The sequence below is a fragment of the Pseudopipra pipra genome, chromosome Z, assembly GCF_036250125.1.
Source record: "Pseudopipra pipra isolate bDixPip1 chromosome Z, bDixPip1.hap1, whole genome shotgun sequence".
Lineage (NCBI taxonomy): Eukaryota > Metazoa > Chordata > Aves > Passeriformes > Pipridae > Pseudopipra > Pseudopipra pipra.
The window spans coordinates 33,773,367-33,791,150 of NC_087581.1; the positions used below are offsets into that span (position 1 = coordinate 33,773,367).

Here is a 17,784-nt window from a genome sequence, read left to right on the forward strand (position 1 = left end):
CAGGACAGTATTTTCAGTCTCCTGTAGGCAAGTACTTTCCTTAAACAGCAATTTTAAAAGACAGTACATTGAAAATAAAAGTCTTACTGTTTATTTTATGTCCACAGCCCACTGCTGCTGAAAAAGTATTGCAAATGCCAAGCTGACCTAGAAAGTCACGCATTCTGTTCCACCTCACTGTTACTCTACTCCTTGACAGCTTCCATCCTGGTCTTTGAACCAGGAGCAAGACATAATAGCAAAGACAAGAATCAAAGGAAAAGGGGAGAGAAAAGAATCAAGACTGGAAAACAAAGCATGCTAGAAAAAAGAACTATCTTAACTTTTTAAAAAGCCAGTACATGTGTAATGTTTCAAAGAAATTTTAATGAAAGACAAAAGTCTTGAAACTATTTAATATTCCAAAATGGTAAGAGACTCATATTTTCACATGCATCTGTACAAACAGTATACATATTTACTCATGAACTCTCACAAAGACATTTAAATATGATTTAATTGTTCCTTTTTTCCTTCTTTTTATTTCTTTTTAACTACTGAAACCATCTCCTTTAATTGCATGCCAAAGCCTGAGAGTTAGTGGCACTTGAACACACTGCCCAAATAAGTGAACCGGTTAGATTAATTGGCACCAGAGGTACTGTGTCCTTTTAGATAGTCATCATCATCATGGCTGGGCTTCGCGAACGAAGATTTGGGAAGGCTCTATCCACATTTGCTACAGGCACGCTGGTGGCTTATGAGGCCAATACGTGACAGACATATCCGATTGCAAAAGGCACAGCAGAAAGACTCCTTAGATGGTGTATTCTGCAATACACGGTTCTTTCTGCGTTGCCTTTTCTCCTCGAGAGTGATCCTGAGTGTGTTCTCAAAGGAAACAGCTGCGTTATAGATGGCCCACGTACAAAGAAAGGGGATTCTTTTGACCACATGTGAGATATGCCTTCTCAGATGGGTGACAAGAGAAGATATCAGGAAAGATAAACTGCTTTTCTCCATGATGTCTAACTATCCTCAGCTTTCAATCTCAGATGTGAAAATACTTACCTTGCAGACCTTTTCAATGAATGCAGTTTTGCATTCACACTTCCAGCCCAAGGTCTGTGATGCTATGACACTGTATGGAATCAGACCTGGGCTGTAAAGCCAACAAACATTGAGCAAATGGAGATTCACTGAAAGAGAATAGTATTTGATTCTGTTTCAATAAATCAATCTGTTTGTTTTCAAAAGCACAGCACACAAATTTAATATGTTGGCATTTTTAACTTTCCCTGGTATGATAGTGCTTTTGCTTACAACAAATTCAATGCAATTGCTCCTGGGCACCTCAATTTTTTTTGTTGTTAAAGGGTTTTTTTGTGTATAAATAGATATGTATATTATTTAGATGGTGAATTTCTCCTTGAGGTTCAGACCCTTGTGGAGTGCTGTGCCTACTCACAGTGCTGGATAAGTGATAATTTAATCTTCAAAGTATTATAAAGTGATTTACACTGAGTGATAATGAGTGACTTAATAACTGTTTCAGTTGAGGCTGTAGGGTATATAGTAAACATCTTGCCTACAAAACCTATTTCAGCTACTGTAGCTTTCTGCAAATCTATAAAAACTCATGTGTTTACTTACCTAAATTTGGAGACGAAACGAATTCACCTGAGAGTTTCAGATGGTGTAAAGAGCCTACACTATTAACCGTTAATTTAACTACTAATATCCATTAAATTTTCATTAAAGATATACTTATATGCAATCAGTTTTTAACACTTTCAGCAATAATAAGAAAATACAACCCCAAATCTTCAAGTGTTCACTAACAAAGGATAGTAGTTGGGCTTGATGTCATAAGAAATGTTAATAAAAAAGCTGAACTCCCCAAACCTTTAGGAAAAAAACAGCAGCCAAAACAGGTGCATTTTGGCAAAACAGCCAAAACTACTTTCAGAGTAGTTTTGCAATTCCTGAGTGCAGGCTGTACAGAAAGTATAGCTAATTGAATGAGTTTTCTGTATACTCCCCCTGTGATACAGAAAGAATAAATATTGACATGCTGTGGCTGAATTCTTTACTCTTCTTTTTAATGGTTTATCACACCTCTCTGGGGACTGTTTTGAGGATTATATATCAAAAGTATAGAGATCTACTGCTGTTTCTTCGTTGCTTGAAGTTAGAGCTTGTGGTCCAATATTGGTACAGACTCAGGCAACTTAAATCCAGTAGGAGGCACATCGGTGGCGTTGTACAGGCCCCATACTGTGGTACGCAGTTTGGGCAATTGATACCCACTACAACGACACATAAAATACTTATGTGTACGGAGCATAAAACAGGGTAAAAGCCTCATTGACATGGGGACCCTTCTGAAAAATAATGTTAATGCCACTCATATACTGCTGAAAATTTTACCACGTTGTATTGGCAAAAATTTTGAAATGGTTGTCATTCCTGTGCACTTCCAGAGGTGGCAGAACAGTGAGGCATAAAAACCTATAGTGCTTTTCTTTCATCTTAGAAAAGAGAGTGCAAGCTCTGACTTTTAAATGCTTTTGATACTTTTAAAGCCAATATTCAATACAAAGTATGTTAAACTGGTTAAAAAGAAACTGCTTCTCTACCATGTTTCAGCAATTGGAGCTGAAATACAAGGCAGAATGGTCTGAGTGCTATTTTTTTGTTTCTGTTACTTTGATAAGGAAAAGACAAAAAGAGAAAAAAAAAAGACCACAGATAAGCTGGAGGATTACAAATAGACATTAAGTAGGACACAATGAATCAGTAGCTCTGCTGAGAATTTAATAAAGGTGCTGTTGTTCTGACACATATCAGGGGCAAAAGGTTAATCAGAGGCAAGAGCATACTAAAATTTAGGGGCAGGGAAAGATATTTAAACCTCCTGAAAAATATCAAAAGCTCACTTTTGAACTTTTTCAACCTGCTTCTTTGGCATCTTCACCTCCCTTGGAAGATATCCCGATCTCATTAAATGACTGTTTAACTTGCTTTTCTTAGAAATGTATTCCATACAGCCATCATTCACCAAGTAAAGAAAACCTGTCATTTTTCTATATTGACTCAATTTCTTAGAGTACAGGTTGCTCTTGTGTGTCACCTTTTGAACACCAGAAACAGTGTGTCAGTTTCACATTTAGAAACACCATTCTGGGATTTTGTAAATGTCCACAAAACTATGTCTGATATTACTCACTAACAAATACTCTCTGAAGATTAGCCCCACAAAACCCCATTATATTGGTTCGCATTCCTCTTACTCCTTCCCAGTAGTAAGTTAACATACTATCATCCACACCAGCCCTTTGATTTTTTTCTTCTAATGAAAGTAAATTCTAACACTAATGTTAATGCCCCATCCTCCCTCACCTCAAGTTGCATATATGTCAATACCCTGCATTCTTGACTGTCTCTAGCCGTCTTCACCCCTAATGATTTCTTATGGCATTCCCATTGAAAGTAATTAGCAGCATCAGAGCTCATTCCCTCCTTCCTGTTAGTAGACACATAGTACCTTTCCTCTCAGCCTGTTTGCCTGCAGGCAGGAGAGTTGTGGAGACAAGTATTCTCTGTTCTTTTCATAGCTCCTTGATGAGGGCATGTCATGTGCCTCCTTTCCCTCCAGGAGGAAAAGCCAGTGACTTCAAGAAGGCTTTATTAATCAGTTTTCAACTTTGGTGTCACAACTATTCACACCCTCAAACAAAGCATCTTCCACCTCTTTTTCTTTTATGTACCTGTACCCTTTACACTGCACCAACACTGCAAATGGGGATCTTACCTATTTATTCTGTTCTCTCTGATCAGCCTCATATTTGAGCGGCATGTATTAAATGTTTCACTGATTTTCTAATGGTCCCTTTTCTTGTCTTCTTTCAATTTAAAAAAAACTAGACATCTATAACTCCTTAATTTAGAACACATTTCAGTTGAGTTTTCAGTGCTTGAGGACAAGATGTTTTCCCCTGGTCAATTTTGAGATACAGTGGCAACTGAGTTCTTTCTAAGTGGTTTATATTCATTCTGGCTTCCACTGAAGTTTAGAGGTCAAATTTGGACAAGCTTTTACAGACATTCAGAACCATTCTGGACCATGTTTATCTCCTCTTTCTGAAGACCAACTCAAAGACACATGGAATTGGAATTGAAGCTGAATCAGGGGAAATTCAGATTGAACATTAGGAAATGGTTCTTTACCAAAAGGATGGTTGGGCACTGGAACAGGCTCCTGAGGGAAATGGTCACAGCACAAAGCCTATCAGAGCTCAAGGAGCATCTGGACAATGCCCTTCATCATATGGTTTAGTGTTAGGTGGTCCTGCAAGGAGCAAGGTGTTGCACTTGATGATCCTTATGAGTCTCTTTCAAGTCAAGATATTCTGTGATCCCTGACAAAGTACTTTCATAGGAGGAACAAATGTCAAAGTGGGAAAAAAAGGAGAAAACATATCCATACTGTATTATATACTTTACATACCTAGATTAAGCATAGAACAGACAGTTAAATTAGAAGCTTAAGTTGCAGTTAAAGGAAAAAGAAAACCATGCCCTGCAGGTACCAAAGGAAAAATGGGGTCTGACTCAGTTTGGTACTAATGTAACTAAAAGTATATAGTTTGAATAGCCCAAACAGGACATTAAAATGAAGTGAAGGTCACTGATTTTCGGGACAGAGAATCAGGGACAATTTTCTGTCATGTAGCAGTCTCAGATTAAAACCAAATGTCATTCAGACATTTCAGCTACACACAGTTGTGAACAACCACAGGGAGAAATTCAGAATATATCGTGGAGATAGTTAACATAAATGACCACTAATGACATTTTGGACACAAAATCTCATTCACCAGATCACCTGGAGCCAAACAGATACTTCTGTTGGGTTTTAAGATTCCTACTTATCATATCATCAGCCTGGATTACTTCAAGTCTTTCTATAGCTTTACTCCAGTTTTACATTTCACCTTTTATGGTAAAAGAAGTCACTAAGGCAAAGATTCTTGCTGTTAGGAGAACCTCCTAACATAGGAAAAATATTGTCCAGAGTTTTTATTTGCAACCTCTCCTAAGTCCTCAAGGGAAAGTTCAAAGAAGACCACAGTTCTCTCTAACCCTTTATGTTACACTAAATTCATTGCTAAAAAAACTTTGCATTTGATTAATCAGTTTAAGTTTATATATCGATTTTTTCCTTGTTATTTCGTTAAAAAAGGATATTCATAGCCTAGTTTTCTGGCACTTGTCTTGAGTCAGAGTGGGGGGGGAAAAAACCCACTGAAACTCAGTAAGTAATTTCTCTGTTTATTTTTTTCCGATAAAGAATGCATCCTCAGCTCTCTTCCAGACACTTTGTGCTGCTCTGACAATAGGAAGAGCCAGAATATCCTTGTAACTAGTTACTTGGCATCCCCATTCAAGAGAAGAAATTGCCCAGACTGGATGATGGATGCTTTTCCTACTCTAAACTGCACAGCAGTCACAGGTCAGACTACATGATCAAGATTTATGGTCTGATAACTGTCCCACTCCTAATTATCCAGATGACCATGGATAAGGCTGTGGGATGGCCAGTGTCTTCTTCACCTTGGCCTTTGCTGATATGGTCTCCCAAGCCTCTACGTCTAGGGACAGAGTTCAAGGAAGAAAGGAGGAACTGGGAGATGAGGATTTCTAACATCTCTTGAGAAATCCTGTCCCCCGTGGGTGCACAGGACCTGAAAGGAAAGGTACTAAGCAAGCTGGATGATACCTCAGGACAGCTACCTCCTAACATCTTGGACAGGTGATGACTACAGAAAGGCAAATGTGGTACCCATTCCCTAGAAACAGAAAGGAAGGGTGATCTGGTGAACTACAAGCCAGTTATCCTCTTCTCAGTCCCTGGGAAATTCATGCAGTGAATTAATCCTCTTGGAAATTTCTTTCAGGCACATGAAGTTGGTGGTTGGGGCAAGTAGCAGACATCATGTGTTTATCAAGAGTAAAACAGAGAGCAGTGGATGTCATTTATTTCAATTTTAGTAACAGTTTCAACAGATTCTGCCATGGTATTTTCATATTCAGGCATCAGGTCTGGGTGGGGAGATAGCTACATGAGTAAAAAAAATTGTTGGGTGGTCAGGTTTAAAGGCTGGTGATTAAAGGTTTCTGTTGTATCTGAAAGCCAGGTAGGGGTGGCACTTTCCACTTGTCTTCTTATGTCCTTCCCAAATAAAGTAACAACCACATCACAATAACTCCACCCCAAACCTAACTAGGTGCCTACCAAGCATGAAACTTACAGTGGGGGAATAACAGCGTTGCAAAAAAGAATTGAAATATTTAGCTGAATAGGCAAAGTGAAAAAATTTAGCTGCTCATGAAAGCTGAAAGAAAACTGCTTCATCTTGGATAGCCTGCATGATGCTGGCTGAGCCTATCGTGAATGTTTCCTCTGCACCACTCAAAAACTAAGCCCTCCTGCGGCATTTTGCACCATTTTCTAGACCACCCACTCAGACAAGGATACACAAACCACATGTGCTAGGAATGTCTGCCCTGCACTGAAAGCAGTATCAGCATTACAACCATATTATTCCTTGCAGCCAGGCTTCTAATAGAACTTACTTATATTTTCAATACCTTTGATTCTCTCATGGTTTCTATGTAGTCACTTTACTGGCCATTAGATGCTTAAGGATTTAAAAGGGAAACATAACCAGCATTATCAGAGTAGAAATATTTTTAGCAAATACTTCCTTTTCTTTTTTCCCTCCCCTAAAGAGATAGGTTTTATTTCTAGGTCTTACTTAAAACATGTAACTGACATCTTCACAAACCCACTATTTCCTCAATAGGACTCAGACCTTGCATTCTGTCTCCCTGTGAGCAATGATAAAAGGTAATAATTTATTTCTTACTGTGAAGGGTAAAGTTTACTAACAGAAAACTCAGCTTTACAGCATCAGTTCTCTGAAGGAACATACAAAATTCATAACCCATTTGATGGAAGATTCAGGAAACAGTTATTTCCAGTCAGAATTATACTGAATGATGATAAAAATACATCCCCTGCTGCATTCACAGGCCTACATTTGACTTTGCTCAAACTTCCAGACTGGAAAAATTAAAAGTAAATGAAAAATGCAAGATTATCACTGTGCAGTACAATCAATCTGGCTGAGATAAAACATAGAATGTAAGTCAGATGCAACACAAACAAAATGTGAAACAGACATTAGCAACTCAAACAATAAAACAGCTTAGAGTTTTGTATGATGCTGCAATCTCAATCTCCCTCTCTCTCTAGTCAGCAACAACTGCACCAGATTTTACAGTAGCGAACAAAAGCAGCTGTATTACAACATCTTTTCTTCACACTTTTTTTCTGTCATTCTTCCCCCACAGGCTTTGTTCTCACTGTGGTAATTCTTCTATTTCCTGTCTAGTCAGTGGCACTTCTTGCTGCTCAGTCATATGCAAGGCCCTTACATGATTGTGTTTTGATGTTAGTTTATCTGCCCAGACACAGAGCCAGCCTTGTAAATGCCATTGGTTTAGCAGCATTAATGTCCTGATTAACTCCCAGCCATGAACAAATGCACTGCAGATATATGTGTTTTAGTCCTTGTCATGTGTTGGTAACCCTTTTATGCCCAGAAGTAAAGCTTCTTCCAGTAGTGTACAGAGTAGCTTCCTGGTGTACACTACATTCCACTGTACACTGTTTAACAATTAAGAAAACCATTGAGGCCCACAGAAACACAGCCTCACACTTGTTAAACTTTGGAACATGTCTTGTACTGCTTATTTTTGCAGTTTCTGCTAGCTCCTACTGTGGTTGAAAATCTGATAAAATTTTCATCTTAATGCTCAATTTCTGCAAATCATGGACTAATGAGCAAACACGAAACAGACTCTATAGACTGAAACAAGAGTTTGCTAAAAGATAGCTTGTCATTAAACTACAAGTGGTAAAAGATGGGATATGGTGTGTACGAACAAAGATGGTATGAGGTGAATCCTACCATCAGAGCAATGTCTGGAGTAGGATAATGCATACAACAACTGAATGGGGCAATTTTCACTTCAAACAATTCTACAGTTTTCCCATCAATTTTGCAAACTAAGTAAAGAGTCTTGAAATCAACAGATCATTCAAAAGGCCCAAAACACTTCTAAGAAAGGAAGATGTTACCAAGTAAGGACCAAGGACTCAAAGCAGATTGTGAAAGTACTTTATTTCACTGTGAGAATGGGAAAGAAAAACAATGGGCCAGGCAAAACCCAAGAACTTGTGATTTCCTTCCCAGAGACTAAAAGAAACTTCAATAGAAATATACTGGGCTCTCCAAATGCATTGTACTCTGTGTACTTTGTTTCTGAATTGAAAGCACAGACTTTTCCTAAAAAGACCAAACCAATGAAGAGAGAGAAATGATCAACTGCTTCCTACGGTCCAAAGGCTAAAGACTGAGCATGGGTTTACTTTTACCTTGGAAGACTCTCTTCACTTCAGTGAATACCTCTTCCTCCTTTCTTGCTCTTTCTCTTTAGCATGGACTAAGATGGCCTTCAAATCTAAACAATATTGAAATTTTTGTAAAGCCTCTCAGCAGATTCAGATTTCTAAAAAATACCAAAAATTAAACCTTGCCTACCAATTGGACATTCACTTTCTGACGTGTAAAGTTACTTGTGAGATGAAAACTGTCTTTGCTACTGGATACAACTACTGCTCTAGTAACAGTGACTCACTTATGCTGAAAATTACTTTAGATATTGGAAGTTACTGCTAACCTCTACCTGGTCACTGCAATGAGTTAATCTAAATTCTCTCATATAACTGTTTTAAATAGCTTGATGTTAAGTAAAACTCCAAAATGTTTGCCAAAACACTTTAACCCATCCCAAAGATCAGTGCTCTTAGACATTAAAGTCTGAAAGGTATCTTCTGTTTTTTTCTTTAAGAGAAATATGAATGTCATAAATTAAGTGAACATGGATTTATTTTGTTTCTGTATACACAATTAGATGAAAGCAGTAAACTTTTAAATTTAGATCAAAACTTTGTAGTTCTATTTCTATCAGAATTTTGTGAAAAAGTCAGTACACAGACAGACACCTGCAGTCTATTTTATTCTCTCCCAATGAATTAGAAAACTTAAGAGTTTAAGTACAATCCACAGTTTGCACGAAATTCAGCACTGATTTGATACTGTAATTGCTGTCTTCTCCCTTTTATGCCTATTCTCCCAGTTTCTCTTTTCTTCCACCCCTGTTCGCAGTGTATAATAAAGCTTATCTGATATTTAAAGGATAAAATGATTCATTTCACCATTTCTAAAAAAACAGTGCAATAGTCGTACTAGAAGTATCCCCTTCTGAAACTCAATGAGTCTTTACCACAAGACTTAGTTAGAAAAGTCAAAATGGACAAATTTCTATATACATCTGGTATAACTAAAAGACAGGAAAGTTGAACACACATTGGTAGACCAAAGATTTTTAAGGTTGCTTTTAGATTTCCAAACATTTTCATATAAAACAATCAATAAAAATTGAAGTTTATCCCCTTCACATGCACCCCTATTCCCTTCCCCATTATCACCGGCCTTCTGTCAATAGTAATGTTAACATTATACTCCCATTCCTTCACCCCTCCCCAATTGCACATTAAGACACGGACTTAAAAGAACAACATAACGTTTCAAGTATGCTTCATGCCAATCATCAATAAGAGTCATAACATTACTGAAAAAGTACACTTATTCTTTGGAAGCCTAAGAAGGACTTCCTGCGGAGTGTGATCAAACAACATCTTAAATAAGAAAAAAGCCCCCCAGCCAATACATATCGTGCCCTTTCAAAAAGAGTAAAGTGTAAAATTTTCTTTGGACTTAAAGAAACAGTATTAAGATTTACTATCTGAATAAGAAATAACCCCAATAGTTTTTCAGTGCTGCACTAACTGTGCACATGAAACAGTAAGTCATAAAGCTACTACTGTTTAGCTCTACACATAGAGACTACATGTGGCATATAAGCATACACGACATACTGGCCTGTCCAGTAACAAGATACATTTTTTAGGCTGGTAAACTTGAATAAACCTTTGCATCCAGAAGTATTTTTTAATTCATTCCTCTTTTCTTTTAGGAATTTGCATTTCTAATAGAATGGTGATGATTCCGTCAAGAAACCATCAGCAATATGAGAGCATGAAGCATTGATGTGAAACTGAGTACACATCCTCTCATTTGATCACGCATGAACAAAGATCCTGATTTTAAGAAATAATAGATGCTATGAAAGAATACTCATTTTTATAGACAAGAAGTTCTTCTGGAAACACAAGCAAGTTATTGAACAGATACCAAAATCTGGGAAGTGTAAAAAGCATATATGCGCGCGCGCGTGTGTATATATATACATATATATATATACAGGTGCAGTATATATGTATATATAAACACACACATACAGACAATATCATAGATGTATTTATTCCAACATGTAATTGTATAACAACATATTTATTTTAAAATAAAAGGTTTTAATTTAGCAGTTTTAGAAACCAAACAAAACCAGAAAAAAATCCCCAAAACAAACTAAGCAGACCATATAAAATATGGGCAAACAAAAATGTTACGCAAAGAGTTTTATGGTAGAAGTGAGTCACACACTGGCAGCAGAAGAGTGTTGAAATTCATAGTAATAAATAGCTCCAAATTAAGAATTTTCTACAACATCTTCTTTAAGGACAGGACCAGTATATTCTTTTATGATGATCCTGCAGAACACCTTCACTCTAATATATATCTAATTTTGTAACATTACAACAGATACAAGAATGTAGACTGCAAAAGTTGCCAGATTCATGACAGTATACATAACATTTTTTGTTAAAAATCCTATTGGTTTATTCACTGAGGCTAGACGGCAAGTCATATGATACTATTTGGTGCATTTTTTTACCATGGTCAAGATTAATAAGTGGACAGAATGAAGGAGCTGTGGTCCAACTTGCTCTGGTCCAACTCACTGTGGCAGACAGGAAACGAAATATACAACCACTGTTTGGTCACTAAGTTTGTATCTTGTTTCCTGGAACTGCAGAGGTGGAATCAAGACCTGTAGTGTTTTAATTGATAGTGAAAGATAGCCAGAAGTGGCATTTTAACATGAATAAGGTTACTAGGCTTGTGAAAGTACTGCATCAAAAGAGCATACATAGGATCCCACTACTTGCAACATCTGGTAGCGTCACTCAATGACTCATGGACTTTAGGATACATGTATGCAGTAATAAATAGATCAGTTATGTAATAAGGCAGTGTGTTGAACATGCATTCATCTTGTGGACTTGAACACCACAGAGAGAGATACATGATATCATACACATTCATTAAGAACAAGTATTTTTGTTTGTTTTTCTGTGTTTGTTTTTCAAGGCTATCCAGGCAAACTCTTCCAGAGCATTTTCTTCTTGAGAAAGAGTGGTCCTCTAAGTCTGGTCACTTTTCCTCTCCCTTATCAAGAGATGATGACTGTCTTTAAGGAAAAATAAAAGCTGCAGAGGATTGCTTAATTTTTTTTCCCCTCTGTTTTGGTTGCATCATTCTACATATGTCATTTAAAGAGCAGTATTTTGATGCAGCCAGATGCTGAATCCTCAGGAGGTTCCAGACATTTCCAGGTAACTCTGTAGTTTACGGACTGTGGTTTTGTCCAGTGAACAAAGATCAAAGTCAAAGGTTGTATTTGTGATGTGAAAATGTCCAGTTTCTTCTATAAGATTTACTATCTGAAACAAAAGAAAAGATGCAGTTGAAAATTCCAGTTTTACCTGCCTACTGAACATATTAACATGCCACCAAGTATCATGAAAGGCCTCAAATGAGCCCAATTGCCCCAATATTTGCACATTAAACCACTAACCCTTCCTTTCTAACACGCACTATTGTCCAAACTACAGTATCTCAATTGGTTGGTTTTTTTTTCAAATCATCATCAACCATAATGTCAAACATTTACTGTGTGCATAGCTGCTAAGCAGGTTACATTAGGAAATAATTGGCATGAGCCTTTCTGCAAGCAAGGGAAAGAAATAAATTCTTCCAGAGTCTACTCCATATCAAACAAAAAATACATTTAAGAGCTCTCACATGAACTGTTAGTTCATGTACTAGCAGTTATTTCTTGAGTAACAGACTTAAATGTAATTTTTTAGCTAGATCAATCCTGAAAAGACTCCTAGCAATGGCATAACTTCGCTTCTTCTTGTGACTCTTTAATCTATAATCATAAGTTTCATTAGAACAGGAAACAGAAAAGCTGTTTGGAGTTCTTGAGAAGAATAGGGACTAAGACATCTCTCCTATAAGCAAAGGCTCACAGAGTTGCAACTCTTCAGTCTGGAGAAGAGAAGGCTCAGAGCAGATTTTGTCAGTGTGTACAAATACCTAAAGGGAGAGTGTAAAGAACACAGAGACAGGTTCTTTCCAGTGGTACACAGTGACAGGACCTGGGCCAGTGGACACCAACTGAAGCTCAGGAGGTTCCTTCTGAACAGGTGACACCTTTTTCCTGTGAGGGTGACCAAGCACTGGTACAGGTTGCCCAGGGCAGTTGTGGGGTCTCCATCCTTGGAGATATCCAAAGTCATATGACATAGTCCTGGGTAGCTGGCTCTACATGTCCCTGTGACCTCCAGAGATCCCTTCTAACCTCAACCATTCTATGATTCTGTGTAATCAACAGTACATATCTAACTTGTGTCTTTCTCTAGTAACATTTTTAGTCTCTGAATTGTAGTCTACATTTTTAAAGAATCATCATACTCATACTGAATTGCTGTAAAAAGTAACTCCAGATATATTAAGCTCTAGGATGTCCACCTACCTAGGAAAAAAAATTAAGCATCTTGAAAAGCCAAACCATTATTTGTCAGAGAGGACTATCACAGTGCCAACACACTACAGCTATGAATGAGCCCAAGAGAGCAAATCAAAAGGCAGCCCATCCTGAAGTGGGCCTCTGGGTAGTGTCATGGACTAACACAACATTGCTGCTCTTCTCAGTCTTTCCAACCATCCCTTGTGCAGTGTTCAGGTTAGACTCAATGTCCTGTTTGAAACCTTCAACTTGAAAACCATTTAGTTCTTGGGCTTCCACATATACCTCCACTGAAACACTACTACATTCCTTAATTGTTTTGAGCTTTGTTACTGTGACAGTAATTCCTTTTCCACAGCTGGAGGAGATACAGATGTATGCACATTATGTCTTACAGAGTATACCTTAAAATGACAAATCTGGTAGGGTTACACTAACTTGACAAAGAACAATGAATTTAAACTAAATATTCTGTAATTTTCCACTCTGCATTTCATTATATAAATAGGTTTTGTTTTTTTTTCAGAGCACAAAAGTAAAGACGACTATGTTGATGATAAATAAAATAACTTCATGTGTATTGTCAGGCATGGAATGACATGGCCCGGGATAGATTAAACAGAACGGAAATAAGATAAACTAATAAAAGGAAAATGCCTATTACAGTAAAAATCTCCCTTTTCAACCACCTCCTATTTTTCCAAGTTGGAAAAATAAAAATAAAATGTTTAATTTGGTTTGCAGCTGTCCAAAATTCTGTGTTTATTAACACTCCATTTAAATCTGTGCCTCTTGTTTGCAATTTTTTTCCATATGGGAATTTTTAATCTAAAATGACCAGCTTTATTTGTCCACTTGTTGATTCTGAGATTCTTGTAACACTTTTCCACCTCCTACTGTTCTGCAATTGATGTCTGAGAAAAAAAAAAATCAAATGAGACAGAATTGACTGTTAGCAGAAGAAAACTTTGATACGTATTGTCATTCTCATTTCTGGCACTCTCTTGAGCCTCATCTAAGAGGGAAGCTAAGGTAAGGAGTCAATCCAACCTCCTTTTGTAAAGTTTGGAATCTAATCTCAGGCTTGGTCTCTGAATATCAACTGTGTGACAAATAAATGGCTGCACAAGAAGTCTACAGAAACTGAGGCCAGGAAGATGTAGCTATTTTGAATAATTCTGTCTAACACTTCCTTGTGTTACTGTGGAAGAATACCACCCCTCACAACCCCCACTGCAATATACCTGATTTTAGAAATACAGATTACACAAAAGTGCTAGCACATGTATTTTTAAGCTGCACTGCATATTTTAAGAAATGGATAAGGACTTTTACTGATCAAGTTCTGCTTTGGGCTTTTAAGCTCTAGGTCAAGCGAAATATAAACATTTTAAACATATCCCTCATTCCAGCCCTCAAGAAATACAGTCACTATGTCTGGGCACCTGGTAAATTAGACCAAAATGAACCCAAAAGGTTTTAATGGATGTACCAACATGTATCAAGATAAACCCAGAGGGCTCAATGAAAAACACTTGCCTGTGTGCCAGTCAATGAGGAATTCATGACTTACAGTATTAGCATATGCATCCTTGTGCTATTGAGAAATACTTCAAAAATTATAAAAGGTTGAGACTAGTTGCTAGGAAGTCTGACAGTTCTAACATTAAAAACACAGCATGTTTTATTTGGAGAGCTCAGGCTGCAAAGAACAAAAATATCTCATTTGTTACTGCTGTAGTAAGCTTTGCTTTTCTGCTGTAAATTACATCTCTGTTTACCTAATGTCTCTCCAGCTCAGTTTCATCATTATCCATCATAGTATAACTATTTATCAGCCTTTAAACAAGCAAATGAGTGTGTTTGTATAAGGAAGCCAAAGTGCAACTAATGACATAGTCATTTTTCAATTTATGGAGGGGTTTAGGCCATGTGATAGTTTCCAGACCTCCAAGCTGCCCCTGGCAGAAAATTCTCAGAAGATAGTTGCCATCTGAAGTTAAGCACCTTGTGGACATAAGCAATGTAATTTTCAGCCATGCTGTGTACTCTCAATTTCTTCCTTATGTCTGTGCTGCTTAGTGCACAGGGTTCCAGGTTTTTCACGAGCTGAAGACATGACTTCTGATGCTTTAAAATAAGAGGCAAAGTCTTACCAAAAATGTTGTTGCATTTCACAGGGTCACATTAACATTATCTGCACTGAAGTTGCAGTTAGGAACACAGCTTTAGTCAGTCAAATTTGAATATATTAGATATGCAGTATTAATATTTGATGGCAGACTCAATTATCCTATTAACTGAAAATCACAAAGTTAAAAAAAAGCCTAACCACTATAAATTCCAATGTCTCTTTACAGTGAAAGAGGTGGGAGAGATCTTTATTTTTAAAATGTAACTTCAGACCAGTTTCTGTCTTGCCATGGTCCAATAGTCATATAGAAATTGCTCAGGTAATTTTCACAGGATTAATTTCTTGGTCAAATGTTCTTTTTCAGGTCTTCTCCCTCTCAGGCAATTCTTATATATCTGTAAGTAATATTTTATATCAGAATTATTTTGCTATAATTCTAGGCACTTGCAGCACAGTATCACATCCCTCCTTGCCTTCTCCCTTTCTCAGCTTCCTTTAACAAAGTGTCTCAAAGAAAAATGCCTCTCTTGGAAGAAAGCCACATTCTCAAACAGATCCATTTTTCTCATTTCCAATTTGGCTGCATTCCTGTGTGTTATCACGCCTATGGACTTAACAACTGAGATTGCAAAAAACAACAACAACAACAAAAAAAGCCCTTTTCATGTCCCACAGCATAAGTTTCAAAAGCCTGTGCTTTTTACATTATCAATGCCTTCATTGTTCTTTTGCAAGTCCTTTCTCTAAAAATTCCTTCAAAGTCTGTGGGTAGCAGACTTTGACATGTGCAAGAGACTATTACCTGCCCTAACATAAACTAGAGAGATGACAACCACCATTCAGTAACACACAACTCCACCACCACCACCTTTAACACTCTTGCAGCTGTCTACAATTTTCTGTTGCATATTTTTGCACTTGATCCCTCTTCTTATGCAGTAACCACCATCCCTTTCTGCAGTTTTGCCCCTTGCTCTCCTGATCTTTGTACTTCCTATAGTCTCTCCTTGACCTTTATACTTCCTGTAGTCTCTATATACTTGTATTTCTCAACCTAGAAGTTTCACATTCATTCCTAAAAACTTTTTCAGCTCTGTACCTTTTTAATTTCTGTGCACCCTGGAAGTATTTTACATTAACTACATAGCTGCAAAGCAGTAAGGACATTTAAGATGGGATGACAGTTAATTTGCAATGCAAAGAAGAACCGATTTTCTGCAAGTTGTCCATTCAGTATTGTGAAGATATTTCTGTAAACTGATAAAATCATAGGAATTATTGAATTAAGGGATTAAAGGTTTTAAAACCAAACTGTATTTTGTTTTATAGCAGCATAGACCATTTGCTAGTGCGGACTGGCTAACAGATGACTGGTAACTTGGCTCTTCCACTCATTTCTGTAGGTCTCTGTAGCCATTATCAGCTGTTGCTACAGAACTGAACTACTGTTGCAACCTGCAGTCTGGTCATAAATCCAGCTTTACTGGGGCTGTATTGACAGCCTGCATATGCTCTAAACCAAGGGAAACAATCTGCAAGAACAACTTCCCCCAAGAAACAAGGCAATACCAATTCTACATGAAACTTTCTTAATCTGAGTAATAATATATAAGTAATCATAGACTACAGTATTAAAATTACTCACTCTTAATGCATTAAAATGCCTCACTCTTAATGCAAGTTTTGAGGCAGAGTTGGTGAAAGAATCCTTTTTCCGGTTTGATAAATACTCTCAAGAAGAAAAAAAAAGGTCTATTTTAAAATGCCCAAGAATATACTGCTCTTTTTAATTTTCATCTTTTCCTTTAGCTGCTCCAGGCTTATCCTATCCGAATTTTAAAAGCTCCAAGGATGGAGCACAGCCTCTCCAGGACTCTCTATTCCACTTTTAGACTTACCTAATGTGGGAAAAAAAAAGGTTTCTTGATTGTTTTTATATTTGCTTTGCATAAAAGATTTTGCAGTTGATTTTCTTTTTCAAAGTTTCACATGAAGTTGACAAAGCAGCCCCAGTGAAAGCTTGGTTTATGGTTGGGCTGCACAGGCTGGGACAGTTGTTCAGTTCTGTACCGACAGCTGTAATAGTGTAACACTAGCTACAGAGGCCTGCCAGAAGCAACACCATTTTTAAGAATTATGAATAACGTGAAGTGGATCGAGTGTTGCAATTGCTACCTTTTAGCCTCATGCACAATAATTTCCCAATGTAGATAAACATTTGACTCTGCCACCGTTCTGAATGCATGCTTTGGTTCCCTTGGAAACTTGAGAGTCAACAGTAGATTAAATATGAAGGATAACCAATATGCATCACTGTGTGTTGTAACACAAAATATGACAAAGTTATTGGAATTCATCTTTAATTAAGAATATCCTTAACCAAGGTCTTCCTTTTCACTGACCTCTCAACAGTTTTCACATCTTTACTCACAATATTGAGCCTGAACTAATAAACAGATTAGTGGTGGGACTTGCAAAATACTGTTACCACACTCTGCTGAGAAATTTGACATGTGATTGCAATCATTTAGAAGTGGTAAAAATTTCCCTCTTTACAACATCTCCACAACTGGCACATAATTGTGCTAAACATAATAAAACCATCTGTGCTACAATTACATCTGCTTTGTTGACAGTGCTTATTCTTCACAATCTGTAATCCAATAGTACCTGACAATGGCACCCAAAACCAAGAATAGTTCTTACTATTGGATAACCTTTCAATACATTTTGAGCCTTTTAGGTTTCTACATTTTCATATT

General features: G+C 37.2%; 1 protein-coding gene across 2 annotated transcripts in view; it reads right to left on the minus strand.

Annotated features, from left to right (window-relative positions):
• Positions 1-8,212: 8,212 nt before the first annotated feature.
• Positions 8,213-17,784, minus strand: part of MLLT3 (MLLT3 super elongation complex subunit) — a 118,850-nt gene continuing 109,278 nt past the window's right edge. For both annotated transcript variants that reach the window (XM_064642822.1, XM_064642821.1), the window contains one exon: positions 8,213-11,797. In XM_064642822.1, coding sequence (XP_064498892.1) covers positions 11,666-11,797 — 132 coding nt within the window. In that variant the 3' untranslated portion in view covers positions 8,213-11,665. The remainder of the gene's footprint in view (positions 11,798-17,784) is intronic.